At 46.3% G+C, this 27,869-nt stretch overlaps 2 protein-coding genes across 3 annotated transcripts; one reads left to right on the top strand and one right to left on the bottom strand.

Moving 5' to 3' along the window:
• The first annotated feature begins 472 nt into the window (after positions 1-472).
• LOC144169936 (uncharacterized) lies at positions 473-19,208 on the top strand. 2 transcript variants are annotated; one of them, XM_077699388.1, is made up of 9 exons: positions 475-655; positions 736-824; positions 954-1,020; positions 1,111-1,182; positions 4,833-5,293; positions 11,940-12,023; positions 13,206-13,292; positions 16,087-16,415; positions 19,089-19,208. In XM_077699388.1, exons 1-9 carry the CDS (start codon positions 629-631, stop codon positions 19,169-19,171), a joined length of 1,299 nt encoding a protein of 432 aa, XP_077555514.1. In that variant the 5' UTR covers positions 475-628; the 3' UTR covers positions 19,172-19,208. The 2 variants fall into 2 exon arrangements, with proteins under 2 accessions (XP_077555515.1, XP_077555514.1); XM_077699389.1 differs by lacking the exon at positions 11,940-12,023 and having other exon boundaries at positions 473-655.
• On the bottom strand, positions 18,992-27,711 carry LOC144169937 (mitochondrial outer membrane protein SLC25A46-like). The gene is made up of 10 exons (XM_077699390.1): positions 27,652-27,711; positions 27,182-27,585; positions 27,080-27,122; positions 26,906-26,963; positions 26,765-26,842; positions 25,896-25,996; positions 25,776-25,832; positions 25,228-25,564; positions 20,744-20,850; positions 18,992-20,061 (listed from the first exon to the last, which is right to left on the bottom strand). The coding sequence occupies exons 2-10, from the start codon at positions 27,387-27,389 to the stop codon at positions 19,824-19,826; spliced, it is 1,227 nt and encodes a 408-aa protein (XP_077555516.1). The 5' UTR covers positions 27,390-27,585; positions 27,652-27,711; the 3' UTR covers positions 18,992-19,823.
• Positions 27,712-27,869: the final 158 nt, after the last annotated feature.

Raw genomic sequence — 27,869 nt, 5'->3', positions numbered from 1 at the left:
GCAGGGATAAAGAAACAATCGATCACATAGTAATAGAATGCCAGACGATTCAGCCGGCTAGAATTGGGGGGCAAGTCCTACTTCCTGAGGCACTGGGCACGGCCGCTGGATGAAAGGCGCACTGCGTGCGCTCTCATCCAGCGGCCGTGCACTGGGCTTGGGGAAAAAAAAAAACAGGGAAGTCGATAAAGTGTCATCCCAGCCAGGGCGAAAGTAAAAAGAAATACAAGTTGAGGGTTCACTAAAATTAAATTACTAAGATAGACTAGATGGCGCATGCCGTTACCCCGATTCAAAGAAGAAGAAGCCTTTGGACGGTCCGCGGGAGTCCGAGGTCTGCGTTCGGACCGGAACTCACATAGGAATACACTGGAAAATCGAGCTCCGGATCGCGTCTCGGGCAGTCCGCGGATTATCCATGATCATGGAGGAAGAAAAAGTTATAAAAGTGATAATCGAGGAGGCCCATTATCATCATCATCGGTTGTAAACGCAAGATGGCGGCGCCCGCGAAGTAATGCTTTTGTCGCGCACATGGAGCGTGAACTCAACGTGGCTGCATGAGCGTGTTGGCACATCTTACAATTAATACGTGAAGTAGCAGCTGTACTTGTCCACCTGCAGGGAAATGGAAAAAGTCGCAGTTAACAACTTGGTACGTCTAATTGCGCGGTCATTTTACTGCTGATCGGCGTCATCGGCGTCATTTCTAATGCTTGCATGCCTTATGTGCAGGTATTGAACCTTCGCCGGAGGCTCAAGACGGAAAGGGTTTTGCTCATTCGAAAAATGATGGGGCAGATAAAAAAACTTGGGGAGGCCAAGTAAGTTGTGCTGTTTTGTTTTTGTGACTGTGCCCTGCGTAAGCGTGGATCGCTGCAGGGATTGAACGCGCAGCTCGCTGTGTTGACAGTAAATGCTAAGCGAGGGTTTTTGTTTTTCACATATTGCAGGGGTCCTCATGCAGAAAGGAAAAAGCAAAAGGGAGAACGTTGGAACAATCAGGTGAAATTCCTCAAGGTAAGTCGGCTACAAATTGTCGTGTAGCACAGGAGGAGTAGGGCCGCTGGCCTGTGTTTCAATGATGTCTTTCTTTGATTTTTTTTGCAGAAAGTTGACCTTCTCATTGTAGCACGACAAGCTCTGGCGGCCGAAGAGCCATGGCAGAATGTGCTTGTTCGGGTAAGGCAAATACATAATTCACGGTGCATCTGATGTGATTATTGGTTTACGGACCATAAGTGCTGTGCTGCTAAGTCAGTACGTCGATGATTTTGAAGGGCAAATACACAGTGAGGTCTACAAAAGGCCCATGTGGAGCAAAAGGTCTACAAGTGATCCAGCTCTGGTGTTGAATCCATGCTTGCACATTGAAGAATTGTTTAAAATTTCCATGTAGCACGTGGTTTCTGTCGCTATGCAATTACAAAACTGCTGGCGCCCACTAGCGGTAAGCTACGCTTCTACTCTGCAGGTTTGATATGAAGCCTTGCAGCTGTACTGCAAAACAATCATCATTATCATCAGCCTACTCAGAAGTGTCTGTGGGCTTCAAGAAGCACTTTTTCCGTTTGCAGCAAAGCTCCTAATGGCAGGTTCGTGCAGTCATGGACAATTCAAATACGAACCGCGGATCGCACAGCCAAAGATACTGGTACCGTCGCCTGGCAGTGGCTGTGGAAAACGCACGGACATGTGCAGTTGAGATGCCGGGTGCGTGCAGTGCGTGTTTTACTTCGATATGTCACCCTCTCCTCGCTCGCATGATTGGCTTGTCACCATGCCTTAAGAGCGCTGCAAGCACTGCAAGTACTACTGCCGCCGCAGCTGAAGGTGTTGGTCGCGTTGAGAGCAATGCGGCACGTAATTGCTTGCAGCTGCAGCCAGTCGTTGCGTCCGAAACGCTTGCGCATTCTCGTAAGGCATACTGTTGAGCTCATCATGCTTGCCTGAAGAAAACGAGCGCACAGAAATGGAGACAAAAATAAATGCATGCCGCTGAACTTCTGTTGGTACTGCATTGTTTTGCATTCGTGGTGCAATGGCTCTGGAATTGAACAGTTCGCTGGCCGCCAAAAATGCGCCTATGTGTGACGGAGTGATGGCTGAGTCGCCTCGCGGATTCAGTGCTTGTAGCAAAGAATAGATGTATAGCACCAGAATTTGTTTCCAATGATATACAATTGCGTGGGCTGGGAAAATTACTTGCGGAATTCTAATATTTCCAAAAATTAGGAAGATAGGCAGCTGAAACCATTGGCAGCTGAATCTATGGGCCAGTTGCCCTTGCACAACAATTTTGACAACCCGATGTTTTCGTTTTTTTTTGGCAGGCACCTCAGTGCTAGTAGAAATCTGCGGAGCGGGCAGCACTGAGCATGATTTGGGCCTGACCAAGGTGTTCGTTATTTGCTCAAGTTATTGCATTCCACGTGCAAAGCTATGTCGCCAATGTGACGCTGGCACACGCGGGGAACAGGCGCTCATGTGAGCCGAGCTCACAGTACCTCCCACCGCATCGCTCTTGCGGCATGGCGACAAAGCAAGCGTGCGAGTGATCAGAGGGCGACATATCGACACGCACCCTCGCTCCCGATATCTCAACTGCGCATGTCCGTGTCTTTTCCACGGCCGCTGCCAGGTGACGGTACTGTTATCTTCGGCCGTGCGCTCTGCGGTTCGTATTTGAATTGTCCATGACTGTACAGGTCCTTAAAGCCCTCTGAATTGAGAACTCAGTTTTGAAGGTCCTTGAAAAGGCCAAAAATTTTTTTACTTCCCCTTGAAAACCCCTGAATTCTTTAGGCAAGAAAAAAAGAGGAACAACTGCGAGCTGGCCTAGTTGGATTTGATTCATCTTGCAAAATAGTGCACACAAACGGGGACAAGGAAATACGGACAAGCGCTTCTAACGGCTGATAATTTAATTGGAAAAACAGTGCGGCGCACAACAGTGCAAAAAACATTCAACGGTGCATTCATCAAAACGTGTTCACTCAGTAATTTCATATGCATGAGGACAGCAATGATATATTCTTATCTGACAATGCTAAGGATGGGCGGCTTACACAGTCCTCACTGTAAGTGAAAATGTGCAAGGCCTCTACCATTTCTCGATGTTTTATTAGGATGATTGGACAGGACGACAGTGTTATCAAAAGAAGGTTGTTATCAAAGACAGTGTTATCAAAGAAGAGCAATTGTAGAAACCTTGCAAACCGTTGCAATGAAGACAGTGTAAGTCACCCATCCTTAGCATTATCAGATAAGGAGATATCATTTATGTTGTCATGCGCATGAAATTAATGAGTGTGAAATTGTTTTGATTTGTGCGCTGTCGATTGTTCCTTGCATTGTTGGGTGCAGCGCAGCGGGGGTATAAGAAAAGTTTTTTCAATTAAATTATTAGTTAAAAGCGTTTGTCCGTGTTTCCTTTCTTGTTCCTGTTTGTGTGTGCTATTTTGCAAGATGAAAAAAAAAGAGGCCAGATTATGTGACCTGCTTGTCAGTGTAGCTGTGCACTGTCCCCAACAAAAACATGCTTGTTTAATTTCAAGCCAGCTTTGTTTGGGAGTACAGGCATGCGTCTCGTGTGGAACAGACAATAGCTCATGTGGAACGAAGTCCCCGCATCAGACGAGAACAGCTGCCATGGGTCCTCTTCCCATGTTTGGCACTGCTTTCTTCATTGCCTTGTCCTGTTATTCATTTCGCGTATCTTTCTGTCATGCCCCCCCCCCCCCCCCACCATGGCTATGCCACACCATGCCTCGAAAACAAACAGAGCTGACACTGCAGGATGAACTAAAAATGAGCACAGATAAGCAAGACTGAACGTGAGAACACAGTGCGTTTAGCGCCTACTAGGCTTTATTGGACGATTTAATTTTGGCGCGTATGATGGTGGGTAGAATCAGTAGACTCTACTAGCACCCCCACCCCCCACTGCTTTTAATAAATCAAAAAGTTTTGGGGAGGAGGGTGGCGGGAGGTATTGTTTTAGGTTCCTCGCTATTCCAGACTGTATTAAGGGCATTTGTGGTGCTCAAGATGTTCAGGCTTATGCACAGCTCCTTGAACGTTATTGGGGGTGGCACTGAACTTGTACACTTCCAGAAGGTGGAATTGTACCAGAAAAATTTTTCTTGGGGCCTCTTCCTTTCTTTTTCTTTTTTCTTTTTTAGTGGAAGGAAGCAAGTGTTAAGTCTGCGAGCGGAACAGTAGTAAAAATTTCGGACATGTGCTGCCTGCATCCTTGAAAATGCCTTGATAGGTCCTTGCAAGTCCTTGAATATCCTTGAATTCTTGTCTTTGAATCTTGTATGAACCCTCCTAATGGCAACTCGACCGGAATGTTGTACACATGCTGCCATCAATGGGGACTGACGAGATTTGAAGAGCTTACCTCATCCTCCTTCCACCACTCTTCTCTAGCTGGTCCAGATTCCACAACTTTTCTGTTCAATAATTTGGCACCTGACTGACGAGAATTTTTTTTTCCACTCGTGCTTCTTTGGTGCTCCTGGCTAAACATTTGTTGTCTGAGCCACTCACCAGGAATGTCTGGCCATCAGTCATGGAAGCACACAGAGGCAGGTTGTCTTCATGTATGCACATCCACACCCGGAAGTTTTAAATAAAGGTCGGATCGTCACTTAGATGAATAAAAAATTTCAGACTGCATTATCACTATCCCTGATGCAGAAAATCGCTTCAGCCTCTCAGCAGCTACTGTCCGAGCTCACTGTACAAAATATCAATAATACCGGATTGCAGACATTTCAGAAATGTCGCTCTGGCTGATCCACACTTGCCTGTTGTCCGTGCTGCAGAAGGACTCTACGCCCGAGCAGCGTGCTGTGGCCCGACTCGTTGGCCGCCCCACAGTGCACAAGATAATCGACCAGTTCAGAAAGGAAAACGAAGACTGGAAAGAGTGGCTTCCCAAGGTCTACGAGGCCTGGGAAAAGCGCAAGCTTGCTGTGCCCAGAAAGAAGGAGAAGCCGGAAGGACCACACACCGGACCCTTGGCCACGTCCACGCCACAAGTAAAGAGGAAGGTGCTTGGCAAAGCTGGCCAAAAGAAGGGTCCAGTTGCTTCATCCGACAAAGGAGAGTCGGCAGCGAAGGGGGACACCACGCCTGGAGCTGCCGAAGCCCCATCGACGGGTGCTCCGAGGCCACTCGCAAAGAAGAAGGTGTTGGTGAAAAAAACTGGAAAGGCGAATGTGACAGCCAAGGGCAGCACGGGAACTGCAAAGGAATCCCAGTCGCCTGGCGGGAAGCCCAAAGGGTATGTCGTGGCTGGGATGTGGGGTTCGTTTGTTGCAATGTCAGTGCATGCTCTTTGCTATCATGTGGAACCACACTGCGGGGGTTAGTGTAGAAAGTTTACAAGAAGGCTGCATCCAAGGTTTAAAGCAAGAACGCCTGTGTGGCGAAATGCACGTTAAAGGGGTACTGACACCAATTTTTGGTGTTAATATTATTGCACAGTTCGCTTCCTTAATACAGCAGAATACCCTGGCGGAAATGTCAGCAGAAATGTGAGATGGAACAGCTCGCAGAGCGGTGCGCAGCAAATGGACATCAGCGTGACATCACTTCGTGAGAAAGAAAAGAAGTGACGTAGCCGTTTGCCTCCAACGCTCGCCAGAAACTCGCGACGTCACTTCACGCGTGTGGGCCGGCGAGCTGCGATTGGGCGCTGGCGCGTTCTTGAAGTCATACATGTAGACAGAGCTGCAGGCATAACCATTGCCTAGAAAGACACTCTTACCAAAAATAAAGTTCCACACATGGGAAAAGAGCCGATAATAAAGCCCAGAATCGCTACAGAAGCTGCTATCAGGTCTTTTACTGAAAGCGGTCATCAAATTTCTACCGCAATGCTAGGCCTAAAGCCTTCAGGCAGGTCACCCACTCAGCTCTGGCAGCGGGGCTGTCGAAACAACGCCTCCTCCAGCCTTTGCGGGGGTTTGACATCCGCACAAAACGGTGAGGTCATTGCGTGATTCTGTCACATGCGCCCTTAGGGCTGGAAGCGCGGGAAACCAAAACGGACAATTTTCAGGCCGTTCAATGTAATTTATTATTGCGCGCTCAAGTATTTAAAGTGCTGTTTCGGGTTTGCCAGCCCTTTAAGCATTGATAAAATAAATAAAAAAAGGAACATAATATTTTGGTGTCAGTACTCCTTTAAGGGTTTGCAGCTCATATAGATTTTTAGCCCTTTATTATGGCATAACTAATAGTTGAGGTGTAAAATGCCCCTTTACATCCAAGGTGGCCTATGCTCAGCAGGAATTTTCTGGATTGTAATGCACAATATTTTGTTACAACTGAAATTGCATCACTTAATGTAGCTTCCTGTGCAGGTTTCACTGCTTTATTAGTGTTAGATACCTTTACAGTGCTTTATTGAGCATGATATGCCTTTAACTGAACCCATCATTTAAATTTTTTGTATGTGGATTGTTGCAGAGCAGGTGTTAAAACTAATGTTGACGTGCTGTTGGCACTAGAATTTGAGCTCATGGTTCTTGTGCTCTGAAGTGAGAATTGCGCAACGAGGGTTCTTCCAACTTGGTAACACAGCTATGAAGTTTCATACACTACGTTCTGAAATCAAGGGGCTGGTTGGTCGATTCCCCCCTTCCCCCCCCCCCCTCTATTGTAAGATTTGGATTTCTTGGAGATGGCACTTTTACATTAGATGGAATAGTTCCTCCTTGGAGGCTAGCAGAGAAGTGCGATTAGATCCCACTCTTCATGTTGCTCTTTAGTGAGGGGCGGGTATGGGGCGGTGACGTCATGGTGTACGTTCAGGGCGTGGCGTTCAGGGCATGTCGTTCCCTTTTGCTCTCCACCAGTGTCCCACTGAAAGGTAACGGGGGGGAAGTTGGGTGAGTTTGTAAACACTCGTAATGGTAGAAAGTGTGAAAACAAATTAGAACGGAGAGGAACGATTATGACAGGACAACGTGCTATTATACCCTTGCTACACTGGCATCCGAATGTCATTCGAACCGAATGTCATCTGACTCAAATGCGAAGTTGTGCTGTTCCACTGTGTTCGGAAATGGCGTTCAGCTCGAATGACAATCGAGTAGAATTAGCACCTTGAGAGACATTTGGGGCTCTGAAATGCCATTTCTTGCACTCTTGCGAACAGTGTTCCAAGTCAGCGTTAAAGGGGCCATGAAGAGAAAATTCTTTCCTTTTACGGGAAGAGAAAATTACGACCTCATCACGATCCCTTTCCCCTCAAGTGAAGAGAAAATGCTTAATGCTTAATCTTTGCCTGATTTTTTCTGCTTGAACGACCTTTTAAGAACACAAATCCCAAATATTTTCACAGTTCATTGCTTCTGGAATTTAGGAGACGCCTTTGAAATTCTCGTCTTGAGGCACATCGCAAGCGACCATGCGCGCATCGTCGGTTGGCAGCGCAACTAGCAGTGACGTCACATCAAGGACATTCGAGAGTTAAATGGTCTTTGTGTATATTGTTCTGTACAGCCGCAAACCCCATATTTTAAAAATAATGCATCCTTATCCGTTGCCATTAACACTTTTCCATCAACGTGACCGGTGATGAAAAAAAGAAGTGCTCCGTATGCGATTAGAGAGAGAGAGAAAAACGTTTATTGTCAGAAGCAGCTTGCGGCCGCCGGGCCAGCCCAACGTTATGACCAGCCTGCGTAGAAGTCACACACCTTACCCACTAAGCTGTCGATGGGAGAAACGCGTGCGGCAGAAAACTGCGGCATAAAAGCCTCTTCGCATCTGTAATCCAGCACTCCGGTGTGTTGTCATAAATTCTAATCAACCCAGAGCTTTAACCGCCAACTTACGGTGCACGCTTCTGCAGTAAGCCAAAGCGGAGCATATCCAATGAATGAAACAACGTTAACAGAATTGTTTATTAGAGGAAACAGGAAAGCAATCGAACTGCGTGATGGGTGGGACCAAAGTTGGGACTCGGCGCTGTATCACTGCTTCTTGCTAATTATTTTTGCGCTTGATGAGTAAATTATGGGTTAGTTTTAAGTTCCAACTACTCGGGGTTCCTTCGATAAACGTGTTTATGTAGTAAATTCTCATTCTAAGCTTTCAGTCATTTATCTCATCGGGTCAGAAGTTTCATGTTCGTGCAAGTCACATTACAGGCTACGTGAGACAGGTGTCAATAAGCTTGTGCAAGAATACTGGCTAGCAGAACGGCAGAAAATCGTGCGAAAGAGCATAAACAGGTGACAAATACCCAGTTTACTTTAAATGCGGTTACTTCTGCCTACGCCACTCGCCCGCGCTGTTGACTGAAAGTTCGACCATGTTGATCTGTCGTATCAGAGATCACACACCTCCCGTTCAGTTGCAGGGTGAGTTCATCATGGCGTTGATGTTGTGGCTTTATATGACCTATTGTGAGCCCTCTCTATGTCGACATGTTGTGCAGACGAGTGGGAACTGTGATTCGCTTCTTACCAAGACATCACTTCACAAGTTGAGGAGAAAAGCCTCAGTAAAACCATAACTGCATGTTTTTTTTTTTTTTTTTTTTTTTTTTTTTTGGTAGCGTGAGCTACACTGGTTGAGGTTGAGCAGTTTCGCTTGGCTCCTGGAGATCCGTGCTGCGCATGCGCGAAGAGCAGTGACGTCTCACGGCGCACAGCTGGTGCACCGGAGCTGCTGCCGCTGCGACTGGATTGGATTGGATTGGATTGGAAATAGCGGTGGTCCCGGGTTCGCATCCTGGGCCAGGACGAATTTTTCTTCAACTGCGAAGTTTCTGAGGAAGCTGTACAGCTTTCCTTTGTGGCCGTATGGCTGCATTCAGGTGTATGTCAAACTTTCCCTCGCAGAAACTTACTCCACCTTGAGGATTTCCCCTAAATTTGGTCGATTAACACCTGTCCTTTACTTCGAGTTGTTGATCAATTCGTTCTCGCGCTACAAACAACTAGCGTCCTGGTTAGCTCAGCTGTTAGAGCGACTGCTCCGGTTAAGCGGTTGTCCCAGGTTCGAATTCTGGACCAGGACGAATTTTTCTTCAACTGCGAAGTTCCTGAGGAAGCTGTATAGCTTTCCTTTGTAGCCGTATGGCTGCATTCAGGTGGATGTCAAACTTTCCCTCGCATGATATCAAGATGTAATGTTTCTATACTCTCAGCACCAATGCGACCAAGCGACAAACTAATGTGGCCACAGAGCACAAAAAAAAAGTATGAAAAAAATTCTTGATTGCTAGTTAGAATTAAGAAAAACCGTGTCAAAGCTTGCATTATTTATAGCTTGATATCGTTTTACTACCAAATACTGCTGCTAAAATTGTCGCGTTATTGCATAAAAACAGAACTGGACAGCAGCAGCACCACGCAGCAAGGTGAGAGATTGCTAAAGCTTTCAAATGCTGTCGAAATTGTAATAAAGCATGGTGGATTCTGAGTGGCATTTGACGCCCTTTATGTGAGTCAAATTACGTTTGGTTCGAATGACGTTCGGATGCCAGTGTAGCAAGAGTATTAGAAGCCATTTGAAGTGTCAGTGCGATCCCACACCTTGACCTGCCATCTCTCATGAGAATCGTAGTCCTACTGCCTATTGCAGTCGTGACACATGACACATCACCGTGATCTAGTGATCATGGTGATGTGTCACTATGTGTGTACAAATACTTAGTGCATAGACCACATTCTGTAATAAAATATGCATATGGAGAATTTATGGCCTGCTGTTACGCAACACTTAAAAAACCCCAGCTGATTTCGCTCATTATCATCTGTAGCAGACAAGTTTAGAGCCTTGTGCCAAAGAAAAATCAATTCTGTAAATGGTGGATGGTATGAGTCCGATTGTGTGAACATGTTCAAACTGCACGACTTTGACTGATAAAACCCCTATTGTCAGCTTTCTCCAGACTACTTCTATTTATTTCATCGAAAAGGGTGCAGTTACACTTCATGACATGTTTGTGCCTGTTAACTCTTTCGCTACCGCGCCTATCAAAATCGATCAATTTGATCGATACTTTTGGGAGCGCCTTTTCATAGCGTTCCAGGTGTTTCTCCAACAAGTAAAGCTGTTCGGAGTTAAATCAGAAAATGGCCTTTCATAATTAGTTTTGTTTTCATTTTTGCAACGGAAACGTGATTTTTGACACGCTTTTGAATCACCTGGGTGTGGAAAAGGGGCGTGGTCATCGCGCGTTACTGCTACCAACGAAGAATGCGTGCAACTCATAATTACTCTGCACCAGCGCTTGTTTTTTGCTATCAGGGCGTAAATGGGGAACTAGCAAACGATTTTCAATCGTCAGGTTCGCGCTCTGACAGTAATAATCCCAGAAATCGGCTGAAAATGTCAAGCAGTGCCTGGTTGCAAAGCTACTTTATGATTTTAGGCAGTTTTATTGCCTTTGCGCACGCTGTTCTAAGTACTGTGGTAGTTCTACTTACCCCAGGACCATTCGCAAACAGTCTACAACAGTTTCGGTTTCGTTTCTGCATCGCGAAATTCATATTTAGCGCTACTACGCAGTTACCCAACTTCAAGGCTACCTGCCATGGCGCCTGAAGCGTCCGGGACTGATCCTCGAACAAAGCACGGTGCTCCTGATTTCCCCCCACCCTAACCCGATTTCTGCGATAAGAACTTCAGATGCAAGTCAAAAGGTCACACCCAGTCGCCAGATATCTGTACCGCCGAGGACAGCGCTTCAAACCGGCCTTACACTGCCAGCTGTTCGCCTTCCAGTTTCGTTTCCATGCGAGGGTATATCCGGGTGTCTAATGTTGCTGCTTAGTTGAACTGTCTATTCGGACGGAGACTCTGATAGGTTTTTGTACTGTTTCATTTGAAAAATGTTAGGTGGCGCTGCAATAGAGGAGGCTCGTTGTGCTGATCTTTTTCAGCGTGCAACTGCTACTTGGCCAAAGATAGCAGGGCACGATTCTAGCTCATCGTACCTCATTTTTGCGAGCAAGGCTACAATTGCGAGTAAGAAGATGATAATAAAGCTCAGCTTTATGTTTTGAGAGGTAACTGACCGTGAACGACAACAAGCATCAGCCACGGCGTTCCGTTTTAAACTTCATGCATGTTTTTTTCCGCATTGCGTGCTTGTCCCAAATATTGTGATCGCTGTAAATGCAAAGTCAGCCATTGACAAGATGTTGTTATGTTATGTGGGGGCAAATTGGTGCCTCTGATAATGACAAACCGCCAGATTTATTCCAGGAAACCACCCGAAATTGCACATTTTGAATTGGAGGTTGGGCTTCACCGCAAGACGCGAGCACCGTGCATGCTAACATTTTTTTTTTTATATCTGACAAACTGTTCCGCGCAAGTCTACATTTTTTCTAGGGCGTGTTTTTGAAATGTTTTCCTACAAAATGTATATTCTAATTTTTTTTCTACTACCGGTGGTTTGATATACACAACTCCTTTTTTATCATTTTTTTCGAGAACTTGACAAAAATTTTGGTTTTGATATTTTTTTTACAAACTATGATATATAAAAACCTTTAAAAAACTGGTATTATTGGAAATGCCGTTAAATAATCTGCATTTTGTGCTCCTGCAATTAGTGCCTAACCAATTTTTTAGCAGGAAAAAAAAATGTTTTCTTGGACCCCTAAAATTAGTCAATTTTCCGGCGGTAGCGAAAGAGCTAATTAAGTGCAAAAAATTTCACATTGTTGTTTATTTATTTTGTTAGTTATTCAGCACAATTCCATGTGGAGTCAGTGTCCTTCCACGTAATCCTACAACCAGGCATTGCTGTTTGCAGTTGTTGGGACGTTGTCTGTGATGGTTAGTTCCTGTTGTCATCTTCTTTCCGTCTTGCCAGCCTTTACTTTAAACAACTTGGGAAATGAGAAGATGACCGAGTCACTGTGAGGGCACTAAGTACCTTTATTTTTGCGTTGCAGTCTTCCTGTCCAGAGCTCTGGTGATGCGGAAAAGGCTGTGACCAACGCTGCGCAAACCAAGGAAGCAGAGAAGCCGCCACCCAGGTTTGTTGTGGTGTTGCTTTAGACTAGACTGCATGCCAGATGGCTAGCTAGGATGCAGTTGACGAGAAACACTAACTTGTCCTTCGTGGCTGTCCACAGTGTGAAAGATGGGCAACGGTTCTTTTTCCATTATTAACTCTTTCGGGACCGCTCCATAGGCCATCGATCACATATGATCGATGGTTTCATGAGCCTGCAGAATACAAATTTTCGCTCGATGGAACACCTAGCGACATCTAGGAGATAGTTTGAAAACTATAGTTTTCTCTTTTGTGAAGTTTCTTTTTTTATCGCCAGGCGGCAACGCATCAGATATTTTATTCTGACGGGCAGTGGTTTCGAATATAAACAAACATGGCGTCATACCCGCGCGAGCGCGATAAGAAATCCGCCTCATCTCGTCTCGCATATCTTCGCCTTCTACTGTGGATTTTAACGATGAGAGTGGCAGTGAAGAGTCGGAATGCGGCTTTAGAGATCGGATTTCAGCTCGAGTGAGGATTCATGTGTCGATCAGCCTGGAACATCAAATCGCGCTCAAAGGTGGGTGTTGGTTTCGGTTTCAATTGGCTCTGGAGTAGATGTGTATGCTCGAAATATGTTCTGGCTGGTTTATATTTGTTCGCTAGGGTGTTAACTACCTATGGTGGTGATCTTCCACCATCTCAGAAAGGGATCAAGTTTTTGCCGAAACGAGAGCCCGGCGTGTACCTGGGCGACGACGTAGCCATGGCTGTAGTGCCAAAGAGATCGCGCACAAAACAAAAAACCAGTTACACCTAGCCGCATCAAACTTGCGCGATGAAGAAACAAAGCATTGTGTTAGATTTTGTATATCCTGAAATACTTTTATTCTTTTTTAATATTCTTATATATACGCTTTTTTCTAGCTTTTTCTGTAGTTTTTTTACAAAGTTCTTACTTTAAGATTTTTTCATGCTTCTATCGTCACTGTAGAAGTAAAACTTGGTATTGTATGTCAAAGAACAAATAATTAGCTGCATTTTGGTATATGCTAAGGCAAGATGGTGCCTTTGCTTTATGCAATAAAAAATTTGTAGCGAGACCTCCCTTTTTCATCACTTTTTCTGGCGGTCCCGAAAGAGTTAAACGTTGATTGGGAAATGAGAAGATGACCGAGTCGCTGTGAGGGCACTAAGTACCTTTATTTTTGCGTTGCAGTCTTCCTGTCCAGAGCTCTGGTGATGCGGAAAAGGCTGTGACCAATGCTGCTGCACAAACCAAGGAAGCAGAGGAGCCACCGCCCAGGTTTGTTGTGGGGTTGCTTTCGACTAGGATGCAGTTGACGAGAAACACTAACTTGTCCTTTGTGGCTGTCCACAGTGTGAAAGATGGGCAACGGTTCTTTTTCCATCATTAAACGTTGAAAAATGTGCAGAGTGCAGAAGTTTCCTAGAAAAAAAAAAAAAAATTAGAGCCGTTCCACTCAATGTGAAAACTGTCGGAAGTGCAGAGCAGTAATTCGCCATAATAAGCTGCAGCGCCGTTATCTGCTCACTGCTGCATTTCAAATTTCCCACCTTTGCAGTGGTCGCGCACCCCCTGCTTGAAACTGCGCCTGTGGGAGTTCTGTTCTTTTTGTGCTTGCATTAGTTATGCTGGAGCTGTTATGAGTCATTTCGAACGCGTAATTTGTTTCTTGCACGGCTGGAGCCTTTCTGCTTAATTTTAACGCGCCATTTCTTTCTTGCGCAATCGCTTTTTTCGCTTACTAAAAACCAACCCAACGAGCGTTCCCAGCTAAAGGAGCGCGGGGGCTGCCGGTTATATACACAGATTTTGCCTCAAATGTACCTGCAGTTTTCTTTGCGCTAGATGGCGAGATGTACGACAAGCGCCAGCGGTTCGCGAGGTTTTAATGGTTATGACTATTTAAACTGCGTGGTTTTCGAAGCCTCAGCGTGACTCCGTGACCCCGATACAAAAGGCTGTACTTGGGTCCGTTATCTCGCTGTGCCGCCCGATTCTGGCAGTCGCATCAACCGTTAGCAAGCTAAGAAGACAAGGCAAACCCGTAAAGTGCTCTGCACTTATTATGGTGCTCGGGACAAACTACATGAAGTGTTTGAGCACTGCAAGTGCATGTTGATAGAAGTGGCAGCTGCTTGTATGTGATGCTGTAGGGCAGCGTCTGATATTAGGTCATGCTCAAAAGCGCGATGCATGAATGAGAAAACCTACCAGCTGTTGTTTTTATTCTCATGTTTATTTTGGCAATCTACTCTAGTAAATTTTTTATTGAAAGTGCAGCATTGGATTTTTTTTTAATCTTAAAATTTTACAATTCAAAAACATCTAGCGTCTCTAGCGAGTAGAAAGGTTACCGATTTTTGTTGATCACTTTCAAAAGCCAATTTAAGCTAAGGCACTCTATAAACCATTGTTAATGATTGTAGGCTTATTTCCTCCAAGGGCTTAGGATTTGCTCAAGCTACAGGGAATACATGTATCCACAAACACATTGTCAGTTCTATTGCAACAAATGTTGTGGTACTTGTGGCCATACCACTCAAAAGCACAGCCATTTTGTTGCTTGCAGTGAACCGTTAAAGAGGCACTGACACAAAAATTTTGCATCTTGTTTTTTTTTGTTGCGATAAGTAGCTAGTGACCTACTTATAACCTGTAGAAACCTCATTTGCTTCAGCGTGCGACGGTCGTTTAATTAGAGGCATTTAAATGCGGCCAGTCACAGTTTCGGTTTCAGCGAGTGCTGCGAAACGATGGATTTTGTGTGAACAAAGCTGACCACGTGACCGTCGGAGGGATATCACAGAGCAGAGCCGCCGTAGCACTGTCGAATCCGCATCGACGGCAGTTTCTGCGAATGCCCCCACGTACTGATCTCGTCAGGCGCTTAATTAAAAAGCGACCGTGGATGTGACGCAGGCGCTGCGAGTGCAAATGCTACCGCGGCTAAAGAACGACGCGCGACGCTCGAGACGGTGGGTGGCAAGACGCGCGCTGGGAGCAGCCGGCCGGTCTGCCTACAGGTCCGCCTACAGATGTGTTCGGCTTAGCACTGTGGCGGATATTCGAGTGCCGCTCTCGTAAGCAGTGCAGATGACAATTTTTAATGCAACCCGCCATCGCATCATTAACTCCTTTCTCGTGTAAGCCACCATGGTCGGGACTTGGGGACAATTTCGTGCAGCGGTAACAACCTATCACTCGAGCTACCTGCGCCGGCCTGGGCCACTTCGCTGCCGTGGCCGCCGCCTGCACAGCGACCGTGCGGCTAGCTCAGTGGGCTTTTCATGCCTCCGGCGCGTTTTCGCATCCAATGGTAATAAACAGTAATAGAAACAGAGTGCCTGGAATCGCTGTAGAACTTTGGTCGCGGCCAGCTGCCCGATGAGCTGACGAAATCACGGCGCCTCCGCCGCCAACGATCGGGTCGTTCGTTCTCGAGAGCAGAAGCTCCGCCCTCCGGCCCTCCGATTGGAGCTGCGAGCCGGGCGAAAAACGCCGGCAGTGCGGAAGCGGCAAACACAAACTCGTGACGTGTTTGGACGTTGTTTATTTACACAATATCCTCGGGATGTCGATTGCGCGTGGTCCTCTGCTGGCCGCTCGGTTGCATTTCGCACACTTTAAAATTGATTTTAAAAATGTTATAGGCTGTATTCGCCGCTGATATTTTGCAGGTGATGTATATGTGTTCCCACCAATCTATCTCCGAAGTTATCTCGCCTTCAAAATTTTGTGTCAGTGCCCCTTTAAAATCCTCACCTTGGCTTACGCATTTAGTGGCCTTGCATCAGGCATAACGTATTCGAAGAGGTAAAGTGCAACAGTTGCACTGGGCTTGCTTAGATGAAGTACTAGAGTAGCGCAGCCAGTCTGTTATTACAGTAAAAACCCCATGTCTTCACTCTACGGCTGTGTCTGTCAGCATGAAGCCCTTTGAGCTACAGACCAGTTACTTGACTGGAACTATGAAATTGCCGCCCGTGCCGGTTTTTTTTTCTCATTGAAATCATGTGAAGACCACATTGTGGACGCGACCCTTGTTTCAGTGACGATCCTTGTGCGTACGCAGGAAGTTTGCCGCTGGTGACCCCTTCTTCTGTCACGGTGACAAAGCGGACCCTGGACCTGCTGGGTCGCCGCCACCCAAGAAGCAGCGGCCACCTGCCTTCCGCGAGCGGCCCTTCCCTAACCAGAGCAGGAGCTTTGGGGGCCCTCCCGGGGGTCCCAACAGGAAAGAGCGCCGGAATTCGGAATTCAGGCCCGGTGCGGGGGCTGGCAACAGTTGGAAACAGGGACGCCGTTCGGAGGGCTTCCGGCCAGGTGCGGGCAACGCTCGGCAGTCACCAGCCGCCAAGCGGGCCACTCCGCCAAGCGCCAAAAAGGGCCCCGAGGACACTGGTAAGGACTAGTCAGCTGAGGGGCCACGATTTCCTTTTTTGTCTTTGAGAATTCAGCAGCGTCTTAACGGATTACTTCTTAACGGAGTTATGAAGTAATCCATTACTGTGGCGGGTTAAAGGCCCAGGCACTCTGCCGTTAGGCACAGTGTTGTGGGTTTTTGAAACCAGGCTGTAGTGCTGACTTCTGTGACAAAGGGAGAAAAGAAATGTCAAAATATGTGCGTACATGACATTAATAAGTGCATGTCAAAAAGGTTGAGGAGCAGGCTCGATGCATTGGTTTTCAAACCAAATTGAAATTCGAATGTCCACGGTTTGATACGATAACTGTTGTTTTGCTGCTTGTGTGTGGTCAGTAATGTCACTTCTTCACCCTGCAAAGCTTGCCACCCCCGCCTATGCTTACTTTAAATTTCCCCCGAAGTCTACTGTGATGTCTATTAAATATTGCATCTCCTGAAAGGTGTTCCCATAGCAATAACAGAATAGCAAGTTTATTGCCATCACAAATGACAAATGCTCATCGTCCGCTTGTAACATGATTCTCGTGTTGCACGAAAAAAGGGGGCAGGCAAATAATAATACTCCCCTTTGTGCGTGCAACATGTTTGTCTCTTAAGGGGGCACATGGGTCTTAGAGCTAAAATTTTTATTATTTGAGCTATTGCCATGAAAATTTGTAAGTTTATGTATTATGCTATGCTGATTTCAAATCTGACACCAGTTTTTGCACAAAGTGCAATGTTTTAATTTTAGGCTACTTTTATTGTTTGCAGCTTTTGTCAAGTTTTTAGAAAAAATAGTTTTCTTGGTGGCTATAAATTTCATGCTGGTGAATTGAGGAAGAACCCGTGAGTGCAATAAAAGCAGCCGCATGTTCCTCTCTCTGCTAGTTCAAAAGTTATGAATGTGAAAAGTTAGTGTTCAAAAACTACCATTTTTTTAGTCTAATTACTTTTGATAATAAAAAATATCTTGATGCATAGGGCATTATCTAATGGTCTAGTTGCACTCACCAGCTATTCAGTCACTAAAAAATACAAGAATGACCAAAATCTGATCAGTATTAGTGGAGATTAGGTTGTCAAACGACTGCTCCAAGGCAAAAAAAGTCGAACTGAGAAAATCGCAAAAAACGAAATGCAATGTTGTGAATACTTTATTTACATACATACACATCAAGGAATGCAGCCAAAAGCATCAAAATGCTCCTGGGGAGTAATTTTTGTTGTTGATCAACAAACTCCAGAAGTTTGTTGATAGCCGACAAGTCAACTATCGTGTAAGTCGGCGCCGATGCTGACGGCTCGGTGTTATCACTGCTACAGAGAGTCCGCAGCTTGCGCTCTGTGCCCGATGCAGACGATAAGCCGGCTGTTATCGCCTCGGCTCGCTCATGAAGTTGTTGACGATCGTCAGGAGTCATAAACGTCGTGTCAAGCCGCGTTCGCTGCTGCCGGCCGCTTTCACCAGAATCACTCGAACAGCCGGCGGTCGCGCCGAGGGCCGCCGCTCCGCCGACGGTCGCGTTGAGAGCCGCCGCTTCATCTGCCGCGGGTTGATGGTCGGTTGCGACGCCTGTTGAAGGTTCCCGAAGGCGTTCAGCTTGCTTGCAGCGTACCTTTTTGCGTTTTTTGCCGAATTTGTGAGCGCTGCGGAACTTTCGGTACGGTTTTGCCATGCTTCCCGTCCGACGGCTTTTCCAAAATGGCTGCGTTCAAGTTGAAAAAGATGGCCGCGCCTGATGACTAGGGCCAATGAGGAGCGCCCGTTTCACCACGTGACGAGCAGGGACCAATAGTAAAGGCGCATTTGACGTTTTGTTTTGTTCATTTTCCCAGCTAACAAAGCGGAGTCTAGCGCGCCGCCCGAGTAGAAAAAAAAGAAGAAAGAAGGCGCTTTCGAACGCTACCAACATGGCGGCTCTACGCCGCGTCGTTCAAGGACGGCGCGCCGCTCAAAATCGGCGTTTTCGACGCCGCTTCGCGTCATTTTACAGCTAGAAACGTGCCGTTATTCGTCATTTTCTAAATAACTACGTGGATTTGGGCATCAAAACTTGACGAAGAGGTAGAAAATGACTTCGCGAACGCGAATATCGCTAAATTGAAAAATGGGTTTTTTCGCGATTTTTCGGCTCCAAAGACCCGTGAGCCCCCTTAAAGAACATTCCGACAGGGACTCTCATGCTACTCTTACTTACAGATCTGAAACATGCAGTGCAACATTGAGTGGTGCTTGCATGTGCTATAATATATCATTTAGATTAAACTAGACTTTCTTTAATTCTTCACTGTATGAAAGCCAGCAGCTTGGCATGCTGTGTAACATTAAAATCCCCAACACGTTGCAGAAATTTGGGGCATTCTCAATGCAAGAGTAACCCAATACTAGCCAGCTAGCTAGCACAAGGATGTCTGCAGTAAGTGTCTGTGTGTTTGGACAGTGTACAGAGATCTGCATTTTAGTTTGGCAGACATTCCGCCTTGTTTGTTGTAACAAGGTCTACCTGTGTAGAGCTGTAGAATTGTGGGACGAGATGCTACCACTTCACATCCATGCACGGGACAAATGCAGCATGCATCAAAACAGCATTTATTACCATCTAGTAATTCACAGTGAATTAAATAACATTTCTCCCATCTTTTCTCTGCTCCCTGCACGTGACCAGACCTGCACCCTTCCTGGGCTGCAAAGCGACAGTCCCAGAAGGCACTGGTGCCATTCCAAGGAAAGAAGACCACCTTCAGCTGAGTCCTCAATAAAGATCGCCCCACCATTTCTACTGCCACAGCTTCGCAGGTCTAATGCCCATGCTCCACTGGCACAATGCCAGACTGTGGTTTGCCATGCAGCAGTTGTGTGTGTACAGGGACTTAGGGAATAGTTTGCCACTCGAAGTACAACAAATTGCTTGGCTCTGCAGTGGTGTTAGGAATATTGAAAAGTGGCTGAAAAATTATACTCTCAGGTGGGGCTAGTGTTCCCTACATTGTGCAGGTCAACACAAAACCACATTACGCCGTCCCACAAAAAGGCTGGCTCGCACAATTGAGGCTTTAAGCAGCATCAGCGAGCAGTTTTTCCCTATTGCCTCCTGCACGAAGGCAGTGCCATTAGTACAGGGCTGCGGACGTACAGTGCAAACGATGGGCATGTTTAGTGTTGCCCCAACACAGTGCGAACTAGTGAAGCAGATACCGTTGGCTTCGCGTAACACAAAAGTGGCATCTGTCATACACTAACACTGCACAAGTGTTTGATCAGGAAATGCCACAAGAGTGGCACCCAGTGCAGCCAGCTTGTAAGGGAGGGCGAAAACTGCGCAAGTCCGAGTGTAACGGTGGGCAAACCCAGCAGACTAGGTGAGGGCTTGGTTGCGCTGCGCAGTGCGACGTTGTTTGGCCTAGAGGACGTGTGGGCAGAGTTCCTGGCAGAGCATGTGGGTGAGCTTGAGCAGGGCCCCCTGGAGGGTGTACTGCAGCTGCAGGGCCCCAAAGCCCTTGTAGAGTCCCGCGGCCCCTTCCTCGGCCACTATGCAGCGGAAGCAGTCCACGGGGCCCTGGTACTGCGAGATGATGGCCGTCACCGAGCAGCCCGTGTCCAGGTTGTCCACAATCGTCCGGGTGCCCTGCAGGTACAACCTGTGCAAAGCATTGGGTGGCGGGTTTTCAAGATGCACGCTCCTGGTGGATGTCAGCTGGACTTGCGCTACAAACTCCAGTTATAGAAAAAAAAAAGGCAGTGCCGTGAAGTAGTTGCTTCATAGGATGGTACACATGGCGCTTGACTGCATTTGAGCGCTGGTCACATTCCCCGCCTCAATTTGTTTTGATCACATTAAGCGACTGAGCCTCAGCATGAGAAAGAGATGCCACCCGGATATCGTAACACTAAAAAAGGGAAAAGGAAATGCATCCCACATATGCATGTGCTAACTTTCACACAAACACGCACAAAAAAAAACTATTTATTGCTGCCGAGTACCAAAATTTTGGCTGACGTGAATGTCAAGTAACCTGTTATTCAATCAAGTACTCTACTAACTGTTCTAAATTTTAAGACTTCTAACCGCAGCCAATGGCCACTCAAATGAAACAAGAAGCATTACCACTGTAGTCTACTACCAAGAAGAACCATCGAATGCGACCACTCCATAAAGCCTCAGCATGAGCAAGAGTTCTGCAAGTTCTACAGATGCGGGGCAATGCTTGGTGCATACTTTTGAAGTGGGGTCAACCCCATAGGCTAGCAATAGCGCTTTGCTAAAGTTGGGAGAAAGCTCTTCACACTCGGTCGCACAGCAGCTGATGGGACACGACTTACCTATGCAAGACAGTTTCAAGCGGGAAGAGCAGCACGTCTGCCACAAAGGAGCCAATCAGCGAAGCCATCATTTCTTGGAGAAAGGAGGGACCCTCGTGGTAGGGCTCCTGCAGTAACAGCAGCAACGGACACCCATGTGAGACATCGACTAGTTAGACACAAATGTTCAATTCCAAAGGCAGATCCAGGGTAACTTTGTTGCTACTTCTGGAGCAGACGCATTCCAATGGCACATTGGGAGCAATCAAATTCTTCCAATTACACAAATCAAGAACGCCGTTGCAGCTGAGATCGCTCCATGGAGCAAGAAAAGTTGCTCCCCCGAAATCGGTGGAGTGGGCCAGAACTCGCGAGGGGTCTTGTCTTCTCTAGTGACGCTGTTGCCGTCTGCTTCCACCTCACTCCCCTTTTCAAATTGCCATGGCACCCGCTTCGGCAAATACAACGGCCACAGTCACAACAGGAAAATAGATGCAGCACGCCGTGTTGCGCTCATGCTTGCTACTTACTGCACTCAAATTTCACCTCCAAATTTACTTTGAACCCACAGTACGCACCACCAAACCAACAGGGAGCGAGCCCAGACCGGCTGTGGTTTTTACCATCTCCACGTGCCGGGCAGGCTGGAGGAGCAGATGGCGTCATGCTGATGCCGATTGCAAAAGGGTATCCGTTCTGAGCTTTCTCGTGCAGGCAAAGATTAAAATGCATTTAAAATATGTTATACTGAATGCTTACTAAAATCTCCACATATAAAGGAAGCCTTTTACATAGTTATCCCAGCCTGAAATTTTGTGTCAGTACTTTTTTTAATAACACTTCAAACAAAAAGAAAATTGTGAAGGTGATTGATGAAATTTATGTGATAGAAACATGCTACGACATTTTCAATGGCTTTTCTCTTTTGGTGGGTTCCCGTTTTACACGGAATGAGACGGATATTGTTTAAAGGTTTAAAACCAATCTTTGCGCAAAGGCACAAAACCCACTTCTCACTATTATAATGCAGGGGTGAGACAGCTGCGTATATTGCGAAGATCTGATACAAATTTGTTTTCCTGCGCCAGGATGCACCAAAAGCTTGAAAATTGGTAAAATTGCGCCAAACTGGTCCAAAACAGTCTGAGAGGCAACGAATTTTTAACTCTCCCATCAGTTTCAGTGGGGAAAAATGCTTACTGACCGCATAATTTTCCATTGCACCCCCAAGGTGATGCTGTTTGTAAAAATTGACTCATTCAATAAAAAACCCGCATAAAATGGTCCCCGAAATAGTTTTTTCGGAAGTCACAATGTCGGGCTGCACATGTTATATTCTGTATGTTTTTAAAAAAGCTTTCCCATCGAAAATCATTGCAAAGTCCTGTATAAAAATACTAATGTTTACTGAGGCGACAAAACTTGTTCAAGTTAATTGTTCAAGTTACAAAACGGCAATTTTCTGAGCGCCGTATCTCCGGAACGACTTTACGTACGTATACGGGGCGACGCCATCTTAGGATGGCGAGGATCGGAAAACATGGCCAGCGGGTGAAGCAGTTGCTCGTAGTTCAGGCTGACCACTCTTCACAGATTTCTACCGTGCTTTTGGTTATGGGGGTGCCTAGATTTACATTTAGTTTGATCTGTTAGGGGAAGTTGCGCCACTCGAAAGGTGGAGTTCATAGAAAACAACGCGTTGCCCGCGAATTCGCCGCGTTTCGTGTGAGGCGCGGTTCGCGCTTGAAGTGAAATTTCGGACTCATTGCGTTGTTATAAAACGCGGAGTTATTGCTGCCTTTGACAGCGAGCTTGCGAGCGGCGGGAATGGGACGGTCGACACCTCAAAAGGGGCGGCGCAGGCTACATCGCCGCAAAATGCTCAAGCAGTGTCCGATAGCGGGACGAGCTATTATTGCATGCTAGTAATAATGGTTCATCTATCTGAAGTGAAATTTAATGCCAAAAGGGAGATGGCTAAACATATCAACGTTACTCGAATTACGATCGATCGTAGTGAACGTGCACTTAGTGTTTGAAATGGGAAAGCTGGTGGGGTGCGACGACTGTCACCCCGCTTTGCGCAACTTTTGCCGTGGCTCTACACTTGTGCTTAAAGCCGAGTCTGGGATTACAAAAATAATAATTTCGGCATTCCCATGATAATAAAAATGCCTTACGATTGCTTAGTTTTTCAATTTGATATTTTCAACGGAACTCCATGCTATCTATACATAGAGCCTAAGAATTTAAAAATGGTTTGTAAAAAGGTAGTGCATTTGGTACCTCGTGATATTCTGGTAGAAAAACTTTATTAAGAGGCTGTTTCAGTGTTGTATACGTTCAAAACCGATTAAAAAGTTCTTTCCCCCCCCCCCGAGTTGCCAAATATTTGAGCTTTTGGGCACCTAAGGTGACGTAATAAATGTCGTTAACTGCTCCAAATCAAGGTTCTTCTGCTCCAAAATCGAGATTTAGCTGCTCCACAAACTGCTCCCAAACTTGATTCAGCTGTCTCACCCCTGATAATGTGAACCACAAGTACAATTAGAAGTACAAGCACAAGTACAATCATGGTCATGCTACTCACATTAGTGCAAAGAGAAAAAGATTTAGGCAACAATCCTGCTTTTCATGAAAGGTGTTTCATCTTAAGGGGGGCACACTGTTCTTGGAAACTTTTTTTTTGCTTTCCAACCAATTTTGATAAAACTTCATGGGCTTGTTCAGTTTTTTAGCAGATTTAAAATATCTAATTAGTTTTGATGTGAGATAACTAGTTTTCGAGTTAATTAAAAGTTTTCCTTGATTGTTCTTGAAAACAATAGGGAAAAAACTATTCAACAAAAGATTACCAGTGAGACATGAATAGATACCAGAAGTTGTGTAGAAGGAAATATGGGAAGCAGTTTTTTTTTTTGTTTTGTAGTCACATACACATATCAATTCTAACTTCTGAGTTCGAACTACTTCTGCTAACCAATTAAAAATAATGCTAATTAAACAACCACTGAAACACAAAAGGCAAAATCTGCTTCCCATATCGCATGGTTTAAACATTCAGCTTCACAGTGCAAAAGAAATGATCTTCCTAGCTGCACTACACTCTGGGATGTACCTCTCAAGAATTTTGTATCACTGCCATACCACTGATGGCGAAAAATGGAGACTTATGGGAAAATATTTATTTTTTTGTTGAAATCGGGCCTCTATGGCTTTTACAAGTACCTGGTAGTGTTCCATGTATGAAATTTTTGGAGTAAAAACTGTGCAAATCAAGAGAAAAGTGTTACAGTCTAGTCCACTTATAACAATATCCAAGTGCCACGAAAATCCCATCGTTATAATCGATAATTGTTATAAGCGGATTGCGAAATAAAAAGATGGAACAGAGCTCAAACTATTTTATTCGAATGCCAGCAAGGTCGTACTACTACTAATTTGTGGAAAAGAAGCCACAGTCGGTCACCTTTGTTTGCCACGTGTGAAGCTAGCGCAAATCTTTTCCAAGAGCATCTATAGGTGCTTCGCCTAGCTGAGGTAAATGTCCTTGGCGGAAACAAAGTTCCTGAGGGACTGTGTCACGCATTGGGCCTCCTACGAAGACACTACCTAAATAGGCTGCGCAACCGCGTCATTAGAGTCATCCCTGTTGCACTTTTGGTGCACAATATAACCGAATTCAATCGTTATATCCGATATCGTGGCACTGGAGCATTGTAATAAGCGGTTTATTTTACCATAGAAAGAATACAAAAGTTGACGGTGCCATATCGGTTCATCGTTATATCCGATATATTGTTATAAACGGTATCGTTATAAGTGGACTCGACTGTACCTAAAATAATGTTTTTTTGGGCAACTTTTTGGTCCCAAAGACCCAGTAGCCCCCTTAATCCTCCCTGATGCGAGGAAAAGGGGATCATACTGCTCCTTCTCTATGGCAGATATGTAGATGCTGTAAGTAAATTCATCGCTAACTTGTCTTTCAAAGGATTGTATGAGAACATGGAATATGATGAGAAATGATGGGTGCACGTGCAAACACACACACACACACACTTGTCATTTAGTTCCTTCCTAACATGATGAGTAGATGAGATGCCCCTATTTTTCTCCTCATGAGGGATATCTCTGTTGTTTAGTGAAATCCTGCTCCATAAAAGGGACGATGGCGATTTGTGCCTGTGGAACACACAGCTTTCAATTGACAATTGGACGCCCACTTACAAGTGCACCCCATGTATTTACAATAGGGCACTCGATAGACAATTGGTTCAAAGGCTTTCGGAAGGCCTTTGAAACGGCCATACAGCACAGTTATTACTCTACTGTCTACTCAACTGCTGAAGTCATTAAAGAGGATTGCAATTCCACGACTACTTCCCCTACACTAGTGTGGAGAAATGGATGACCACCACTTAATTCTTGGACGACAATGTGTCGTTATTTTCGCACGCGCAAGCGAGTGCATCTGCGCTAGTAGGCAAGCAAACAGTGCCCACCGAGGCGTCGCCCCGGGCGTCGGGCGGCAGTCCCGCCTGGTGGCGCACGAGCAGCAGCTGGCGCCGCTGCCTGGCCCGGTGTGCGCTCAGCAGCTGCAGGGCGGCCCAGCGCACCATGGTCGCCAGCAGGTAGTGGGCCAGGCCGTGCGCCACCGAGGGCCCCAGCAGGCGCCACAGGGGCAGCAGGCGGCCCCGCCGGGGGCCCGTGCGCGGCAGCAGCCGCACCAGGCCCTCGCGCAGGCAGTCCAGCAGGCCTGGACGCTCGCTCGCGGCCTCACACTGCACCACCTCCACCAGGCTGGCACAGCTGAACGGGGTGGCCACCATCAGTGCCACGCTGGAAGAGGGGCGGAGAGGCACTTCAATACTTGCTGCGCTAAACAAAGAGTGACAACATACTGAGGAAATACGCAAAGCTCAGAAGTTTGTAGGCTATGGTAGAGCAGAGATTCAGGACGCAAAACAAGCAAAATGACAAGAAAAATGCTCGCACCCAACTCAAATTTCTTCTATTTCAAGCACAGCCACCAGCAGCAGGAGGAACACACCTTTTGAGAAGTAGATGCTGCCCCAGCTGGCGGAGTGAGCTGTGCGAAGTGAGCTCCCTGCAAAGTATGCCTGCACTGTGAGCCACTGCTGCTCCTGCTGCAGCCAAGTACACTACTCACCGAGGAAGCGCAGTCGTCTCCGCAAGCACCGTCTCCACCACCACAATGATGCCACGCACAATGAACATGCTTGGTGCACCTTTCCAGAGGGTTATTAAGCCCTGCAAAGCCCACACACACACACACACACACAGATGGTACAGAATAATACTACCACCCGACATAGAAACAGAAAACAAAAACCATCACATAATGGCTTTGTGCAAGAAATGGACACAACAAATTCGCATCGGCCAAGCGTAACCCCCCAGCTGTCTTATGCCACCTGCCATAAATGGCTGAAAGTTACTAGGAGAAAAATTCGGAAAGGAATTAAAGTATTCCCAGTGACACACGGTCAATGAGCCCTTAAATAATGCTCTGTCTAAAGGTACGTCGGACATACCCTAATCTCAGAGGCAAATGATACGTGGGACACAGATCCTTGTGGACATCAGACTTGCCCAGTACTGGGAGTCTAAAGATGCGGCACGACACACAAACTTTGTTGTATCAGTCCAGAGGTGCTCCACGCTCGTATGCCTTACACGTCACGGTGAGAGCAGCTTGCCTTGATTTTTACCCAACCAGCCGAACTGCTTCCACTCATTGACTGCAAGAGAGATCCTAGTATGTCCGATGTACCTTTAGCCTTTCGGATCGGGGTACATTTGACTCACCCATTGACAGTTCGCTTAAATAATCCCTTTTGTCTTTTTATCCCCACAAAATATGGTGCTGCTTCCGATATCCCATTTTCACATAGGGAGCAGTAGTTGACCCTGATGCGAAAAGTAGACTTACAAAGTTACATTGATGTTAATCGTGCACTTCACTCAATTTTTTTCGCACATTATAAATTCGTTCACTGTCAAATAGGGTCACATTACCTGTCTTTGCTGCAGCTTGGCAATTACAGGAAAAAGTGTCCATGGCGTCAAATGATACCGGTAGGCTGCCCTATGAACCTATAAAAAGATCACCACGATAACATCTGCAAATCCCGAATTATAATAACTGCTGGATCTCACCTGGCACTGCCTCCTAAGCACTATGCACGGCTGCGCCACCAGGTTATCAAGGAGGATGCTGGAATGTAAAAGTTGTCTTATTGTACGACTTGGTAGCAGTGCATACCTAATGCAACTGTAGTAAACTATTTCACAATTTCTAAAACGTGCATGCTTATGTCGAGTAAACAATACCTTCCTAACCGCAAAGCCACTTCGGAGTGCTGCTGGCTCGGCTCTGCGGGATAAAGAAAAAAACTATTTAGCTCCAAATTCTGATAACTGACGGCGACCCACCTGGTTCCTTGGGCGGTGTTGGTCGATCCCCATCGCCTTGAGGCGCAGTTGAGGGAGCGATCTGAGGGTAGTCATAATACGTCCGTGCGCGAATGCTAGGTCCCACGGTCAGCTCTGGGATAGGTCGCAGAGACTCTCCGTCTCGGCTGAAATCACTCGCAGCCGCTCCAGGCAGCACTCTTTGCGGACGCTGTGGATCTGATTGCATTGCTGCGGAGAGTTGTTGAAGCACTGCTTGCGGCGCCGCCTTCGACTCTTCGCGTCAGGTCATCAAGGCTGACCCGCGAAACTAACGCCAGAGTTGGGTGTTCCTGGAGAACAAGCTGATGGAGACGCCCAAAACAGGCCACTGAGAGTGCCGAAGATGTGCTCTGCTCGGCAGAAGCGGACAGAAGGCTGGAGCACTGCAAAATGTGCAATAAAAAACCCAGCTGATTTGCGCGGACCACTTTATTTCGCTTCGCTCCTACCGTGAGCGCCGTGAGGATCCTGCTCTTAATGGCTCTAATCCGTCCCAGCCTGGATAGTGATGGATTTTACTTATCTAAATTTTTGCACACTAATATTTTAGTAGTGTGCTAACTTTGAATAGAAGCATAAATATTGATTTTTTTATGCCAGAAAGATTGCGAATTTTAAATACAAGATAATGTGCAATTTTTACTGTTTTTGGCTTTAGGCGATCCTA

The sequence above is a fragment of the Haemaphysalis longicornis genome, unplaced genomic scaffold, assembly GCF_048455015.1.
Source record: "Haemaphysalis longicornis isolate Haplotype H1 unplaced genomic scaffold, Haemaphysalis longicornis Haplotype H1 scaffold_2, whole genome shotgun sequence".
NCBI classification, from domain to species: domain Eukaryota; kingdom Metazoa; phylum Arthropoda; class Arachnida; order Ixodida; family Ixodidae; genus Haemaphysalis; species Haemaphysalis longicornis.
This window is presented reverse-complemented; position numbering and strand designations above follow the sequence as displayed.

Bases quoted from the DNA above. Each gene is read 5' to 3' on its own strand.
- LOC144169937 (XM_077699390.1), bottom strand. From the start codon at position 27,389: ATGCAATCAGATCCACAGCGTCCGCAAAGAGTGCTGCCTGGAGCGGCT. The intron at 26,964-27,079 runs GTATTGTTTACT...TTTACATTCCAG, and splicing joins GTGGCTTTGCGGTTAGGAAG to CATCCTCCTTGATAACCTGG. The intron at 25,565-25,775 runs GTGTGTTCCTCC...CCCCTCTTCCAG, and splicing joins CAGCATCTACTTCTCAAAAG to CGTGGCACTGATGGTGGCCA.
- LOC144169936 (XM_077699388.1), top strand. From the start codon at position 629: ATGGAAAAAGTCGCAGTTAACAACTTG. The intron at 656-735 runs GTACGTCTAATT...CCTTATGTGCAG, and splicing joins AAGTCGCAGTTAACAACTTG to GTATTGAACCTTCGCCGGAG. The intron at 825-953 runs GTAAGTTGTGCT...CACATATTGCAG, and splicing joins AAAAAACTTGGGGAGGCCAA to GGGTCCTCATGCAGAAAGGA.